The sequence below is a fragment of the Salmo salar genome, chromosome 03, assembly GCF_965601325.2.
Source record: "Salmo salar chromosome 03, fSalSal1, whole genome shotgun sequence".
Taxonomy (NCBI): Eukaryota; Metazoa; Chordata; class Actinopteri; order Salmoniformes; family Salmonidae; genus Salmo; species Salmo salar.
In genome coordinates, this window is record NC_138293.1 from 29,210,001 (window position 1) to 29,225,666 (window position 15,666).

General features: G+C 42.4%; 1 protein-coding gene across 1 annotated transcript in view; it reads right to left on the bottom strand.

The window, feature by feature from the left end:
• The window catches only part of LOC106599258 (A-type potassium channel modulatory protein DPP6), a 129,943-nt gene that overhangs the window by 35,174 nt on the left and 79,103 nt on the right, over window positions 1-15,666 (bottom strand). The window contains exons 2-3 of the mRNA XM_014190396.3: window positions 7,863-7,977; window positions 5,807-5,905 (exon numbers count right to left, since the gene is read on the bottom strand). Of these exons, the coding sequence (XP_014045871.2) occupies window positions 5,807-5,905; window positions 7,863-7,977 (214 nt within the window). The remainder of the gene's footprint in view (window positions 1-5,806; window positions 5,906-7,862; window positions 7,978-15,666) is intronic.

A 15,666-nucleotide genomic window follows, 5' to 3' on the forward strand; every position in this document is an offset into this window, starting at 1 on the left:
ACTATTGTTACGACCCAAACCGTATTGTGCTGGCTCAGAAATGTTTTCCTATGGTGGATGCATAACCACGCCAGCACAGTAGAGCTTGGCTCCGCTTTGCTGAGTACTATGAAAAGGGTCGTGTTGTCCTCTAGACCCGAGCCACTTCCTCAGTGACAGTGTCCTGTTCGGATAAGCCCCCCTCCGAAGTGAAGAGAAGAGGAGAGAAAAGGCCTCCGTGCTGCTATCTCCAATGTTTTTACCCATCAAATAAAGGATGATTGAATAGCCATCTCATCTTCCTTGCTTACTATTCGCCACAACAATAACACAATGGTGCTGATGCAAGTGATACTGGCAGGATTTCATATTGCTGGACATAATGGCTTTTTTTAATGGTGGTAGTGTGTTTTTCCAATAAATAAACTTTACGTTTCCGTATTCTGTTTTGAAAATGTTTTCCTGCTCCAAAGTCCATATATTTGTTCAGTCAGGACAGTTCATCTCTCAAACACAATAGTGGATGCTTTAGGTATAATGGAAAGTGTACAGTATGAGTATCCTGCCAGTCCACACTCCAGAAGGCCTGACAAGTCAGCTGACTTCTTTCAAGTAGTGCATAACAACTTTAACAAAAGCGATTCATTAAATTGCTGTAATTAATCAATCAATTAAAAGTAATGAGAGCAGAGAACATTCCAATGTGGTGTTAGACAAAGGACAAGCTTTGAGGTGTGCGTGTGCGTGTGTGTGTGTGTGTGTGTGCGCGTGCGTGTGGATGTGTTTAATCAGAAGTCCCCACAAGAATAGAAAACAAACAGAAATTTGACCATCTGGGGACATTTTGTTAGTCCCCACAAGGTCAACTGCTATTTCTAGGGGGTTTAGGGTTAAGGTTAGAATGAGTGTTAGGGGTAGAATTAGGTTTAGGGTTAGGGTTAGGAGCTAGGGTTAGGGTTAGAGCTAAGGTTCGGTTTTTGGGTTAACGTTAGGGTCAGGGTTAGGGTTAGGGTAAGGGTTAGGGAAAATAAGATTTTGGATGGTACTGAATCATGTCCCCCCCACAAGGTTAGTTGTACAATACTGTGTGTGTGCTTCTGCTGGTGAGGTTAATTATCATGATCCATCTGCTGAGGGAAATGCCCTTATGCCTGCTGTTTAACATCTCTGCAGCCACCATTTCCCTACATATTATTTGGCGGTCTGCAAGGAAAAACACTGGACATTAGCATGTTGCCAACGTCATAACAGGGTGACTGTGCCAAAATATTCTGCCATGATTTCAATTATTAATTCAGTTTCACTGTAAAGTCCATGGAGAACAAGAGCACCTCCTCTCAGCTGCCCACTGCACTGAGGCTAGGTAACACGGTCCCCACCGATAAATACATGATAATCAAAAATTTCAATAAGCATTTCTCTACGGCTGGCCATGCTTTCCTCCTGGCTACCCTAACCCCAGCCAACAGCTCTGCACCCCCCGCAGATACTTGCCCAAGCCTTCCCAGCTTCTCCTTCACCCAAATCCAGATAGCAGATGTTCTGAAAGAGCTGCGAAACCTGGACCCGTACAAATCAGCTGGGCTAGACAATCTGGACCCTCTCTTTCTAAAATGATCCGCCGCCATTGTTGCAACCCCTATTACCAGTCTGTTCAACCTCTCTTTCGTATCGTCCGAGATCCCTAAAGATTGGAAAGCTGGCACGGTCATCCCCCTCTTTAAAGGGGGAAACACTCTAGACTCAAACTGTTACAGACCTATATCTATCCTACCCTGCCTTTCTAAAGTCTTTGAAAGCTAAGTTAATAAACAGATCACTGACCATTTCGAATCCCACCGTACCTTCTCCGCTGTGCAATCCGATTTCTGAGCTGGTCACGGGTGCACCTCAGCTACGCTCAAGGTACTAAACAATATCATAACCACCATCGATAAAAGATAGTACTGTGCAGCCGTCTTCATCGACCTGGCCAAGACTCAATAGCCTTGGTTTCTCAAATGACTGCCTCGCCTGGTTCACCAACTACTTCGCAGACAGAGTTCAGTGTGTCAAATCGGAGGGCCTGTTGCCCGGACCTCTGGAGGTCTCTATGGGGTACCACAGGGTTCAATTCTCGGGCCGACTCTTTTCCCTGTATATATCAATGATGTTGCTCTTGCTGCGGGTGATTCTCTGATCCACCTCTACGCAGACGACACCATTCTGTATACATCTGGCCCTTCTTTGGACACTGTGTTAACTAACCTCCAAACGAGCTTCAATGCCATACAACACTCCTTCCGTGGCCTCCAACTGCTCTTAAACGCTAGTAAAACCAAATATATGCTCTTCAACCGATCGCTGCCCGCACCCGCCCGCCTGACTAGCATCACTACTCTGGGTGGTTCTGACCTAGAATATGTGGACAACTACAAATACCTAGGTGTCTGGCTAGACTGTAAACTCTCCTTCCAGACTCATATTAAACATCTCCAATCCAAAATCAAATCTAGAATCGGCTTTCTATTTCGCAACAAAGCCTCCTTCACTCACGCCGCCAAACTTACCCTAGTAAAACTGACTATCCTACCGATCCTCGACTTTGGCGATGTCATCTACAAAATAGCTTCCAATACTCTACTCAGCAAATTGGATGCAGTCTATCACAGTGCCATCCATTTTGTTACCAAAGCCCCTTATACCACCCACCACTGCGACCTGCATGCTCTAGTCGGCTGGCCCTCGCTACATATTTGTCGCCAGACCCACTGGCTCCAGGTCATCTATAAGTCTATGCTAGGTACAGCTCAGCCTTATCTCAGCTCACTGGTCACGATAACAACACCCATCCGTAGCACGTGCTCCAGCAGGTATATCTCACTGGTCATCCCCAAAGCCAACACCTCCTTTGGCCGTCTTTCCTTCCAGTTCTCTGCTGCCAATGACTGGAACGAATTGCAAAAATCACTGAAGCTGGAGACTTATATTTCCCTCACTAACTTTAAACATCAGCTATCTGAGCAGATAACCGATCGCTGGAGCTCTACATAGTCCATCTGTAAATAGCCCACCCAATCTACCTACCTCATCCCCATATTGTTTTTATTTACTTTTCTGCTCTTTTGCACACAAGTATCTCTACTTGCACATCATCATCTGCTCGTCTATCACTCCAGTGTTAATCTGCTAAATTGTAATTACTTCGCTACTATGGCCTATTTATTGCCTTACCTCCTCACGCCATTTGCACACACTGTATATAGACTTTCTTTTTTTCTATTGTGGTATTGATTGTAGGCTTGTTTATTCCATGTGTAACTCTGTGTTGTTGTTTGTGTCGCACTGCTTTGCTTTATCTTGGCCAGGTTGCAGTTGTAAATGAGAACTTGTTCTCAACTAGCTTACCTGGTTAAATAAAGGTGAAATAAAAAATAAATAAAAAATAAAAAATGAAATTATCTTCCGAGATATCCAGATTGAGTAATTATGTTGATATAGGTTGCTGTGAAAATGTTACTTTCCAATGAAGAAGACACGCTATGTTACTGCTGCATAAGTAGCTAAGTTGTTAATATATCAGTTTGTAAAAGTATGTAGAAAAAAACTGGTTCTGCTTTTGTGCTTTCTGGAGTCAATGAAAAAAACTAAAGTAATTTGAATCTCTAACACTAGAAGGCGATCAGTAGCTTTATCCAATATTTGTGTGTTCTGCAGTTTGCTTGCCACTTTACCTGGTCAAGGGTAAAACGGCCATATCAGCATCTTCCCTGTGGCTCAGTTGGTAGAGCATGGTGCTTGCAACGCCAGCATGGTGTGTGCAACGCCAGGGTTGTGGGTTCAATTCCCACAGGGGGCCAGTACAATTTTTTTAAATAAAAAAAATAAAAAAATGTATGCATTCACTACTGTAAGTCGCTCTGGATAAGAGCGTCTGCTAAATGACTAAAATGTAAATGTAAACAGCCCTACATCTGTTTAATTTTGGCCATACCTGTCCTGTACATGCTCTGCATACATTATAGCTACAGTACTGTATGGTGCATGACGGCATAAACTGGAAACTTATTATGAAGGATTTAACACAAAATGACATACAGAATCAATGTCTATGGGATTTACTCACCGTGGAGAGACCATGGTGGAGACAGGCACATTTCACAGTTCCATTGGATTACATGGCTCTGTCTATGTCTCTCTGTATAACCCTTAAGTAAATGTGCTTACTGAAAGCAAAGTACAACTTTACAAACTGTTCATCCTTATTATTTTCTTTCCACTGCCACATGTAGACTCAAAACTGTAAAAACACTAAAAACATGCAGGCAGTGTACTAGAAAAAACTTTTTGATACTACTAATGCTTTTCACACTACAACCATATTTGCATAAATCACAATGCATTTCAAAGGCCGTAGACCTGAATGGGAAAACTTTGCCACGTAACTAGTCTTCAACCGTTTAAGCTGGAAACTCGATTGAAACTTTAAAACATGCAGGCCGGTCTGGAATGGTGTACTTGTATATAGCTTTTTTATACCATTTATACTTGTTGAACTATAACCATTTAAAATGTACATAAAAGCTCCATAGGTTTGAATGGGAAGTATTTGAATTCACCACTTCTCTTGAACCATTAAAGCTACCAACACCAAAATAACTTTAAAACACACAGACTGGCACTGGTACACTATTGTTGCTTGAATTTTTTTTTTTTATACTACATATACTTTTCACACTACAACCATATTTGCATAAATCCAAATGTATTTCAGGTGCCATAGACTTGAATGGAACAAATTCCAGTCGCTACAAGTATTCGATCGTTTTAGCTACAAAATCGCCTTCAAACTTTCAAACGTGCAGACTGGTTGGTGGGTGCTGAGCAATGTTCGCTCAAACTTTTCGTCAGTGAGCAAATTTCAGGTCTGCTGATCGCAAACCTGAACGTTGTGAAAATTCTGTGCAACTTCTGTTTACTGTGAACACTACCCGCTTTAAGTTACAGTTATAACAGTGGCCAAGTAGGCTACTGTAGCTATTTGATCATAACGTAGGCCTTCCAGACTGGCCTACCATCAAAAACAATGGAGAAAATGCATCCCATAACATTTTAACATGGAAATAGCTGTTCTATCATTCAGCCTACAGTAGCAGCCAATGTGTTGTGTTCAATGTAGGCCTTCATTCCATGAGACTTAAAAAAAAAACATGCAGGGCTTGATATTAACCTGTTTATCCACTTGCTAATCAGACAAGGAGCTGACTGAAAATGTGTTGTTTGATGCAAGAAATCACTTTACAAAATAAAATGCATTATTGTTCCCATACCATTATTACAGAGAATAAGATAAATTATGCTACCCTCTGCCTACGGTCTACTTAGTTATTCAAGACCGTCTCAAAAGACAACACTGCCCCTTTAAGACAGAAAAAAAGCTATTTTCAAAGTGCTAGAAATGCACATATTTTGTGCTCTTGTAGGAAGCAACCACTCCCCCGTTGTTGACAAGAAATTAGCTATAACTGGGCTAATAACTCACTAATTAGCAAAGAATATGATCAAATGTGCTTAGGTGGCTACATGCAGCTTTTGATTTGATCTCAAAACAAGCCGTTCTACTCGCAACCGCTCATACTGTAAACACAGTCCAGTTCAAAGTGAATGGCACAGATCCATATATGGTAATGGATATTTGCATGTAGGCCTACTGCAACTCTGATTGGTTATGGAGCACCAGTCTGTGTAGAGTATGGGCCTGAACGCAGCTTAGAGGGAACATTGGTTCTGAGTGAGGTTCAGTTTCTTGTGGCGGATGAGAGGGCAGGGTGTAACTATAGCAACTCACCGCTGAGCCATGTAGCGTCGGGGTCATGCACATGAAGGTCTCCTCCGAAGATGTCCTCGATGGTGACTTTCTTTTTGAGGGCAAGGCTATCATCTGCAACTACCAGTGGAATATATTAAGAAAACAAAACAATGGAAGAAGACATAATTAATAAGTTACAGCAATATGAACCTGTTAAGGTTCAATTCTCATTCACATGACTTACCTGCAACTAAAAAATGGATCTGGCCATCTTTGTTATCTGGTTGCTGTCAGTCATTCAGTACTCTGACATAGTAATACATTTACAGTCTTCCTTTGTGACTTGAGCAGCCTTTAGCTGCAGGGAAGTGCATTTTCCATTTCCAAAAAAACGTTTATATTTTACTTTTCCTGCAACAAGTTGCCTGAGGGGTTATAAAAACAGACCGGGAAACGACGGGCAGAGTCTGACAATTACGTGCATTCTCTGTCTCTGGAGATAGTAGGACTTCCAGCAGCAGTTCCCAACTCACAGACACAGCAATTACGGAGAGGTTACAAAGGAGAAATAGACACTTGGCCCAGGGTAACTCTCTATTGATCCACCAGCATCGATTCACTGCAGCCTGGACAGTTTTTCAAGCAGCCATTACTCCCTCTACCCCCAGCTACACAATCCCTTCTGCAGTTGACAGCAAAACTGCAGACCAGACAGGGTAGACAACAGAGGTAAAAGGTTGAGTTATATAGAGATGGTGGTGTGTGTGTGTGTGTGCGTGTGTGTGTGCCTTTCAACCCCATATGCCCACGGTCTGGGAGCTATACAGTCAGTGCCTTTGCAAGTCTATACATTTACACATTCTCTTCATCTTTGCTAAATGACCAAGGAGAGCAATTCATTCCCAACATGTGGAAAATAGCAGCTCTGATGCACTGCCAATTATACAAATGACTAGAGCTATTACTGCATAATAATTTCCATTAAATGACACTGAATGGTGTTATACATTAAATCCCCATTACCTTGCGAGAGGATGACCTCACCTCGTCTCTCTGAAAAACCAATATGCAATCTCCAAGCAGACACATTACCATCACCTTCTCTACTCCTGGCTGTCTATGAATGAATGGGCTTATGAAATGAAATGACCCACTGGGCAGTCTGCTAGCAAGGCCAATTGTAATCCCTCTCAATCTAAGTAGAAGTTTTCATTTGGCGGGCTGACTCCGGTATGAGTATGTCTTGATTTAAAGGGGCAATCTGAAGTTGCTACATCTATTTTGGGACTTATAAATTCATGATATGTACCCATTGATTCCTGAAGAATATAACTGATAAAGGTCTCGTGAGCTTAGGTCAACTGTCGTACCCCACCCGAACCCAAAATATAAGCTTGTTAGATTACAATGTTTTTTAAACTAAGTAAGTGTAAACAAACACTGCATAGCCTGAAAACATGGTCAAAACTATCATGTTGATATCATGGATGGTCAGTCCTTGCATAGCTCTGTCTGTGAATTTGAGAGTGGTTACATTTCTCCAGACCCATCCTGCAGCTTTTTAGCGAAACTGTGTCTGGGAGACGGAATTGTACAACATTTGTTTGGGAAGTGATGCTGTGTCTGCAGTGTTACGTATTTGATAGTGTGTGTGGTGTAATCTAGCCGATTGTAATGGGTGTTTCTAAGTGTGTTTTTATTATAATATAGCTGAGTGTCTTTGTGTTATTACAGATTTAAAATCTTAATTTGATCACCCTGTTGCAGGAAAACGTTCCTGTAATGCAGAAAATGATTAACTTGCACTGTATTTTAGGTTTAAAAACTTGCACTGTATTTTAGGTTTAAAACTTCTGAAGTTTGTCATTTCCACTTTGAAATGTCAGACTTTTATTATGAAAAATGTGTCAGCCCCTACAAAATGTCCATTAATTATAATCCACATAATAATTCACATTTCCTGTTGCTGCAGTATTATTTTCCTACTGTAGCAAACTAGCTCAAATTAAGATCCTACATCTGTAGGATATGGTGTGGTGTTTGTAGTGTTCAGTAGCTGAGTGTAGAAGTGTATGCAGCTTTATGTGTTACGTACTTGGGGTGAGCACGATGACAGAGGTGACGATCAGAGACAAGATGATGCAGATGACCAGCAGGGCGATGACTATCCCCTTCCAGTTCCTCTGTGGAGGGGCACTGCCCACCAGCTCCTGCAACACAAACACACACACATTAGAGTTAATAAGGGTGAGTTGGGAGTAAAGGAGGGGAGGCACTGACAACTTGTGTTACTACTGCAGTACTCCTGTGATAGGCTCTCAGCCACACAGCTGTTGAAAGAAACTAGTGGGAATCTAAGTGACAGAATAAACTCTGAAGGTGGAAATGACAGGAAAAAACAAGAATATGCTGAAGATAGTTCCTTATGTTAGCATGTACCGCATTGGGAGATCCAGAGAACCTGAGCACATCCCCAAAGTATTTCACCCGAGGCGACACCTTTACACCGTAATACGCCTTTCTTCTCCTACAGGCAAAGCCAAACAGATGCTAGATGGTCTATATATGAAACCCTATTACTCTAAACACATACAGTCAAATCCAAGTGACATACAAAACCTAACTATACCCCTATTGTGGTGCAGTGGCTGTATCGGTTAACCAATAAGACAGCCAATCGAATGTAGGCTGAGGCAGATAAATCACTGCACGGTTACACCATCTCATTTGCTCATATAAAAAGCCCAGCATGATATTACACAGCCTATCCATTGATAGTTGTGGTAAAGCAACATGGAGATTGGTTCCTGAGACAAGTGTGAGTGTCCTATAGGTGAATCAGGGTTAAGGGAAAGACTATCTGTTGGATTGCTACTATATCTGTTGGTATCCAAGGCTGATTCTAGCCTAGTTCCAGTTCTGAAAGTGCTTTAACCAATTCCTCTGACTATCAAGGCCGGACAATAGAGTTGGATAAAGCACAGAGATCACAGAGATCCTGAAATAGGCTAGACGTATTGATGCAGAGAGCCGGTACTCTTGGACCCTGTACAGCGTCTCATTGTTAAGGTCTATGTCTCTCTCCTCTCCTTTGTCATGGTACAAGCATCGAGATACTACGATACCAGATTTACCTTGGCAGAAAAAAAGAACACGAAGCAGACCAAACTCTATGGTTCTTTAAAACCTTTATGTAAAATATTGAGTGCTATAGCTTGCAAAATATACAAATGTGATTCTGAGTGACACCATAAGGAAGTTCTTTCCAACATTAGGACTGTTTTTCTCAAGAAATTAAAGGGCAATTCTGCCATTTGTCAACCTCATATTCAGCCTCTCCACCAAACCAGTGTCTACATAAACTTAGTAAAAAAAGAAACTGCCCTTTTTCAGGACCCTGTCTTTCAAAGATAATTCGTAAAAATCCAAATAACTTCACAGATCTTCCTTGTAAAGGGTTTAAACACTGTTTCCCATGCTTGTTCAATGAACCATAAACAATTAATGTACATGCACCTGTGGAACGGTCGTTAAGACACTAACAGCTTACATACGGTAGGCAATTAAGGTAACAGTTATGAAAACTTAGGACACTAAGGAGGCCTTTCTACTGACTCTGAAAAACACCAAAAGAAAGATGCAAAGGGTCCCTGCTCATCTGCGTGAACGTGCCTTAGGCATGCTGCAAGGAGGCATGAGACTGCAGATGTGGCCAGGGCAATAAATTGCAATGCCCGTACTGTGAGACACCTAAGACAGCGCTACAGGGAGACAGGATGGACAGCTGATCGTCCTCGCAGTGGCAGACCACGTGTAATAACACCTGCACAGGATCGGTACATCCGAACATCACACCTGCGGGACAGGTACAGGATGGCAACAACAACTGCCCGAGTTACACCAGGAATGCACAATCCCTCTATCAGTGCTCAGACTGTCCGCAATAGGCTGAGAGAGGCTTGTAGGTCTGTTGTAAGGCGGGTCCTCACCAGACATCACCGGCAACAACGTCCCCTATGGGCACAAACCCACCGTTGCTGGACCAGACAGGACTGGCAAAAAGTGCTCTTCACTGACGAGTCGCGGTTTTGTCTCACCAGGGGTGATGGTCGGATTTGCGTTTATTGTCGAAGGAATGAGCATTACACCGAGGCCTATACTCTGTAGCGGGATCGATTTGGAGGTGGAGGGTCTGTCGGTCTGGGGCGGTGTGTCACAGCATCATCGGACTGAGCATGTTGTCATTGCAGGCAATCTCAACATTGTGCGATACAGGGAAGACATCCTCTTCCCTCATGTGGTACCCCTCCTGCAGGCTCATCCTGACATGACCCTCCAGCATGACAATGCCACCAGCCATACTGCTCGTTCTGTGCGTGATTTCCTGCAAGACAGGAATGTCAGAGTTCTGCCATGGCCAGCGAAGTGCCCGGATCTCAATCCCATTGAGCACGTCTGGGACCTGTTGGATCGGAGGGTGAGGGCTAGGGCCATTCCCCCAGAAATGTCCGGGAACTTGCAGGTGCCTTGGTGGAAGAGTGGGATAACATCTCACAGCAAGAACTGGCAAATCTGGTGCAGTCTATGAGGAGGAGATGCACCACAGTACTTAATGCAGCTGGTGGCCACACCAGATACTGACTGTTACTTTTGATTTTGATCCCCCTTTGTTCAGGGACACATTATTCAATTTCTGTTAGTCACATGTCTGTGGAACTTGTTCAGTTTATGTCTCAGTTGTTGAATCTTGTTATGTTCATACAAATATTTACACATGTTAAGTCTGCTGAAAATAAACGCAGTTGACAGTGAGAGGACGTTTCTTTTTTTGCTGAGTTTATGTGAAAACAACAAGTTTCTATGATCTGTGGTTAAAAAAGATAAGAAGAAAGGTCCTAAAAAAATGCTTCTCTGTGACATCACAGGGTAGGATTAAAAGTAAAAAACTGTGATCATTGTTGGGGAGTAGTGAACTACATGTTGTTCATCTAGTGATTTAATTACATTTTGCATTAGCTTGGTGGTAGTTGAACTAAATTCAAATCTTTGTAGTGTTTTCAGTAGTTAGCTACACTGCATGGTAAAAAAAAGTAATTAACTACTGGAACTACACACTACTTTCTTCGCAAAAATAAAATAAAATATGGATGAAGTAGGCAAGAATTTCCTTTCGTTTTCGGCATCAGACTTGCCTAATTCTCACTTGAAACACTTTTTGTAATTCTTACTTTCTGTAGGCTAAATCACTTCTGTCAACATCTGACTACAGACTGATCTGTTCTTGCAATTTGTCATCTATGACATTTCAGATTAAGATATGATATTTGTTTATGAAGTACACATGTAGCGAAAAACAATTCTAAGTAGCTTTAGGTAAGTAAACAATATTTTTCTTCAGGGTAGCTTTATTGTATTTGAACTTCTTCCAGTGTGAAGTAATTGACAGCTTGGTAAACTATTTTCAGAGTAGCTTCCCCCAACACTGAGAGTGATTTTCAAACCCTGCAACAAGTTTCTCGCCCAATGGAGGGTATTTGCTCCCCCGCGCCACTGTGAATGTCATACAGTTTGAAAATCACAGTTCAATCAATCAAAAAAAAATTGAACTTTTGAACTTTATATTTTTTGTAGAAATGCGCTCTCTCACTCATATGTTGACAATGGTATTGTGCTGGAGATGATGAAAATGAGGTTGAAAAGTGGTGGAGTTGCCCTTTAAATCTGTTCCATGTTTTGTTTCCTTGCCACGGTACTTCTGCGTATCGCAATACTGGTATTGTGGCAACCCTAGTGTGTATGTGTGTTTGCATGTGTGTAACAGCAGCAGTTTCTTATATTATTGTTGCTGCGGAGGCATCTCCCACATATTCAACTGATAGTGAGATAAGGCTGGAGACTGAGATAGAGGAAATTAATCTGCCTGTGTTATCCCCTCCTAATGGAAAAGCTCCAACTGTGGATTCATCAGGAAATCACTGTCTGCTGCCCTCTGACCTCCGCAAGGAATAAACAAATGAATAATATGGTCTGCAGATCAAATGTACAGATCAAGGCCCATCGATATCTACAGTACACTGCAAAGGTTCAGGTGAGAATTTATTACAACCAGTCAATCGTCCATTTTGAACACTCAAAGACTTTTGAACACTTTGAAGACAACCTTTGAGAGCCTGGCATCACGGTTACAGGTGAAGCCAGGTGGACAATACACCACTTTCAAAATCCTAACATCGCTGAGCCTCTCACCTTAAACGATGTCTTTACTGTAGTTTTTTATCTTGCCAACGTTGTGGATCGCTGTCGCGCACACTAAATGACGTGGCACACACTACAAGATTCTTTACTTGGTCGGCAGTGAGCATTCTCGATACCACGCAGTCTCGCAAAAACAATTATGTGATTAGATTGTTAACGTAGCTAGAATAAGCTACAGCAGCATCAAACGTTTTCAGTCAGACATTCACACCTGTCATACAGAGTTCAAATATCTAGCCAACATTTTGAATTGAATAACATTACTTGGGAACTTCTGAGCAGTAATGATTTGACACTTTGGCTTTGGTTAAAGGCAAGTACAAATGCATCTCGCTCCTTCTCGAGAGTCTACACATTCTGGGTGAAGCTAAACAACATCATCATCATCTCACTGGCTTCTTCTCTGGCGAGCTCTCATTGGCGTTGCACACTACGAGAGCATTGCATATTTCGTGCCGATAAAATCAAACATGTTTGAAAACATCGGGACGTCTGGGACTGCTCAAATACGGGATCGGTAGCCCTCAGAGTGCCTCTCTGACTCGCTCACATTAAACGAGCGTCGGTGACGGCCGCCCGCCCCGAGTAGGCAATGACATGGGGATTTTGTCTTCAATATCAAAAACTTGTCTGGGACAAGTTTGTATTGTGTAGTGTACACCAGGCTTTAGAGGTGACTGGTAGCCTAGCGTTAAGAGCGTTGGGCCAGTTATCAAAAGGTTGCTAGTTCGAGTCCCTGAGCCAACTTGGTGAACAATCTGTCGATGTGCCCTTGAGCAAGGCACTTAACCCTAATTTCTCCTGTAAGTCGCTCAGGATAAGAGCATCTGCTAAATGACTCAAATGTAAAATGTTACGGCTCAGTGATAATAGAACCTACAGCAGAGGTAACATCCCACTGGGCACACACTGGTTGAATCAACATTGTATCCACGTCAATTCAATGAAATGACATTTAACCAACGTTAAATTGACCTCTGTGGCCGGAGGGATATCCAATTACATTCTATTCTAACCGAGGAGCTGGGAAAGTCTTTGCTCAGCAGAACCATACTAGCCATCTTGATGCCAGTCTAAATAGCCTGTGTGAATATTCAATCTCTCCAGTCTGTAGGCTTTTTTCGACCTTTTGCCTCCTCTCTAGTCTCCTGCTCCCTTCTCCTCCTCTACAGTCTACTCCTTCCCTTTACCTCATCAACATGCTCACAGCAGGGCTGTTCAACACGAGTCCAAGGCGGGCCAGTATGAGCCCCGGAGAAGTAAACAAAATTGGGAATATTTCAGAAACATCCTACACCTTACTTCCTGATGGAAATATGCAGGTATCTTTATACACGCAGCCAACACTAAATCCCCTTTTAACAAGAGAGACTATCTTCTATATATTTCTCTTCTTTTTGTTTGTCTGTATTTCTCAGTTCTTGTAGCAACCTGTGTGTCAGCCAACAGGTCCTCAGTTCACCGTTTCACCAACACCTGCCAGCTGCTGTTGTCATCTGAAACACCTACCTGGTTACTGCTAGCTACTGTCATTACCATCCATATCTCATCCTCTAGCAACAATAGAACAAACACTGCTGTGACAATGTGTGAATTTAGGCACACTGCCTCCACACAAAACGGACCAGGTTGTTTGTGTATGTAGCCTGCAGACACATAGTACCAGTCCTGAATACAAATGATGTGTTGCGTGTTCATACTCCTTTAAGAGTCGAACTGATGGCAAAAAAAAAAAACACTTTGCCATGCATAAACATGTAGTCTAATCTGCATAAATTCATTAAATGAGGTTGTACAATATTCTTATGGCGTTCATCAGCAACTCAACAAAGGGACAAATTTGAGCTAACAAATACTAACTCTACTTAAGTTAATAAAAATGACGTAGGCCTACCAAGACCTCTGTTGGCACCAATAACCATCTCACTACAGGAAAACAGACAGAGGCAGAAAAAACTCCTACAGATGTTCTTTTTGTCCTATCTGCCAACAAGCCATATGCTCCAGCTCTACATTACAAAAACTGTACAAACTCAAACTTTAGCTTTCACCCCAAGAGTCAAGAATACTTCCTTTGAATGCAAGAGAAAGTGCAGAACTCTTGAGTGAGCTTCTTTGGGCATGGCATGGGAATTCTCATGCATTAGGCAGTCCTCATGTATTAGCCAGCACACACTGGGTTTGACAACAATAAGAGGTTCCATCAATAAATGAGGACCAGAGCCATTTTCACCCCTGCTGTTTTTAGCAGAAATACACCACACCAAAACAAAGCGCGCCAGCGTAGTCCATCACTCTCTCTCTGTTTCTCTCTCTCTCTCAATCAAAAAGAGTGGAAAATCACAAGAGGGAAAACAACAGATCTTCTTTCCATCACTTTTCCAGCTTCAGTCTATTTTCAGGTGTATGTGCTAAAGTATAAGATTGTGTATCCACCTCACTTTGTATCTCCATCTCTTGCCAAATTCAGACAGAATTCCCGGTATGTTTCAGGTTCATATTGTCACGTGTACAAGAACAGTGAAATGCCTTTCTTGCAAGCGCTTTCCCAACGCTTTCCCAGTAATTAATATCCGTAGTAAAAGTATTATACTATAAAGTAAAGCAGAAGAAAAACACACAAGAAATAGAAATAAGAAGAACATGAGAAAGTAAGCTAGCTACTGTATATACAGGGGCAGTTCCAGGGTCAGTGCCAATACCATATTTACAATATGCAGGGATACTTGAGTGGTAGAGGTAAACCTGTATAGGGGTAAGGTGACTAGGCATCAGGATATATGATAAATGGAGCAGCAGCAGCATATATGATGATTGTATGTGAGTGTGTGTGTATGATGGTTGTATGTGAGTGTGTGTGTGTACAGTCGTGGCCAAAGGTTTTGAGAATGACACAAATATTAATTTTCATAAAGTCTGCTGCCTCAGTTTGTATGATGCCAATTTGCATATACTCCAGAATGTTATGAAGAGTGATCAGATGAATTGCAATTAATTGCAAAGTCCCTCTTTGCCATGCAAATGAACTGAATCCCCCCAAAAACATTTCCACTGCATTTCAGCCCTGCCACAAAAGGATCAGCTGACATCATGTCAGTGATTCTCTCGTTAACACAGGTGTGAGTGTTGACGAGGACAAGGCTGGAGATCACTCTGTCATGCTGATTGAGTTCGAATAACAGACTGGAAGCTTCAAAAGGAGGGTGGTGCTTGGAATCATTGTTCTTCCTCTGTCAAGCATGGTTACCTGCAAGGAAACACGTGCCGTCATCATTGCTTTGCACAAAAAGGACTTCACAGGCAAGGATATTGCTGCCAGTAAGATTGCACCTAAATCAACCATTTATCGGATCATCAAGAACTTTAAGGAGAGCGGCTCAAATGTTTTGAAGAAGGCTTCAGGGTGCCCAAGAAAGTCCAGCAAGCGCCAGGACCGTCTCCTAAAGTTGATTCAGCTGCGGGATCGGGGCACCACCAGTACAGAGCTTGCTCAGGAATGGCAGCAGGCAGGTGTGAGTGCATCTGCACACACAGTGAGGCGAAGACTTTTGGAGGATGGCCTGGTGTCAAGAAGGGCAGCAAAAAAGGCACTTCTCTCCAGGAAAAACATCAGGGACAGACTGATATTCTGCAAAAGGTACAGG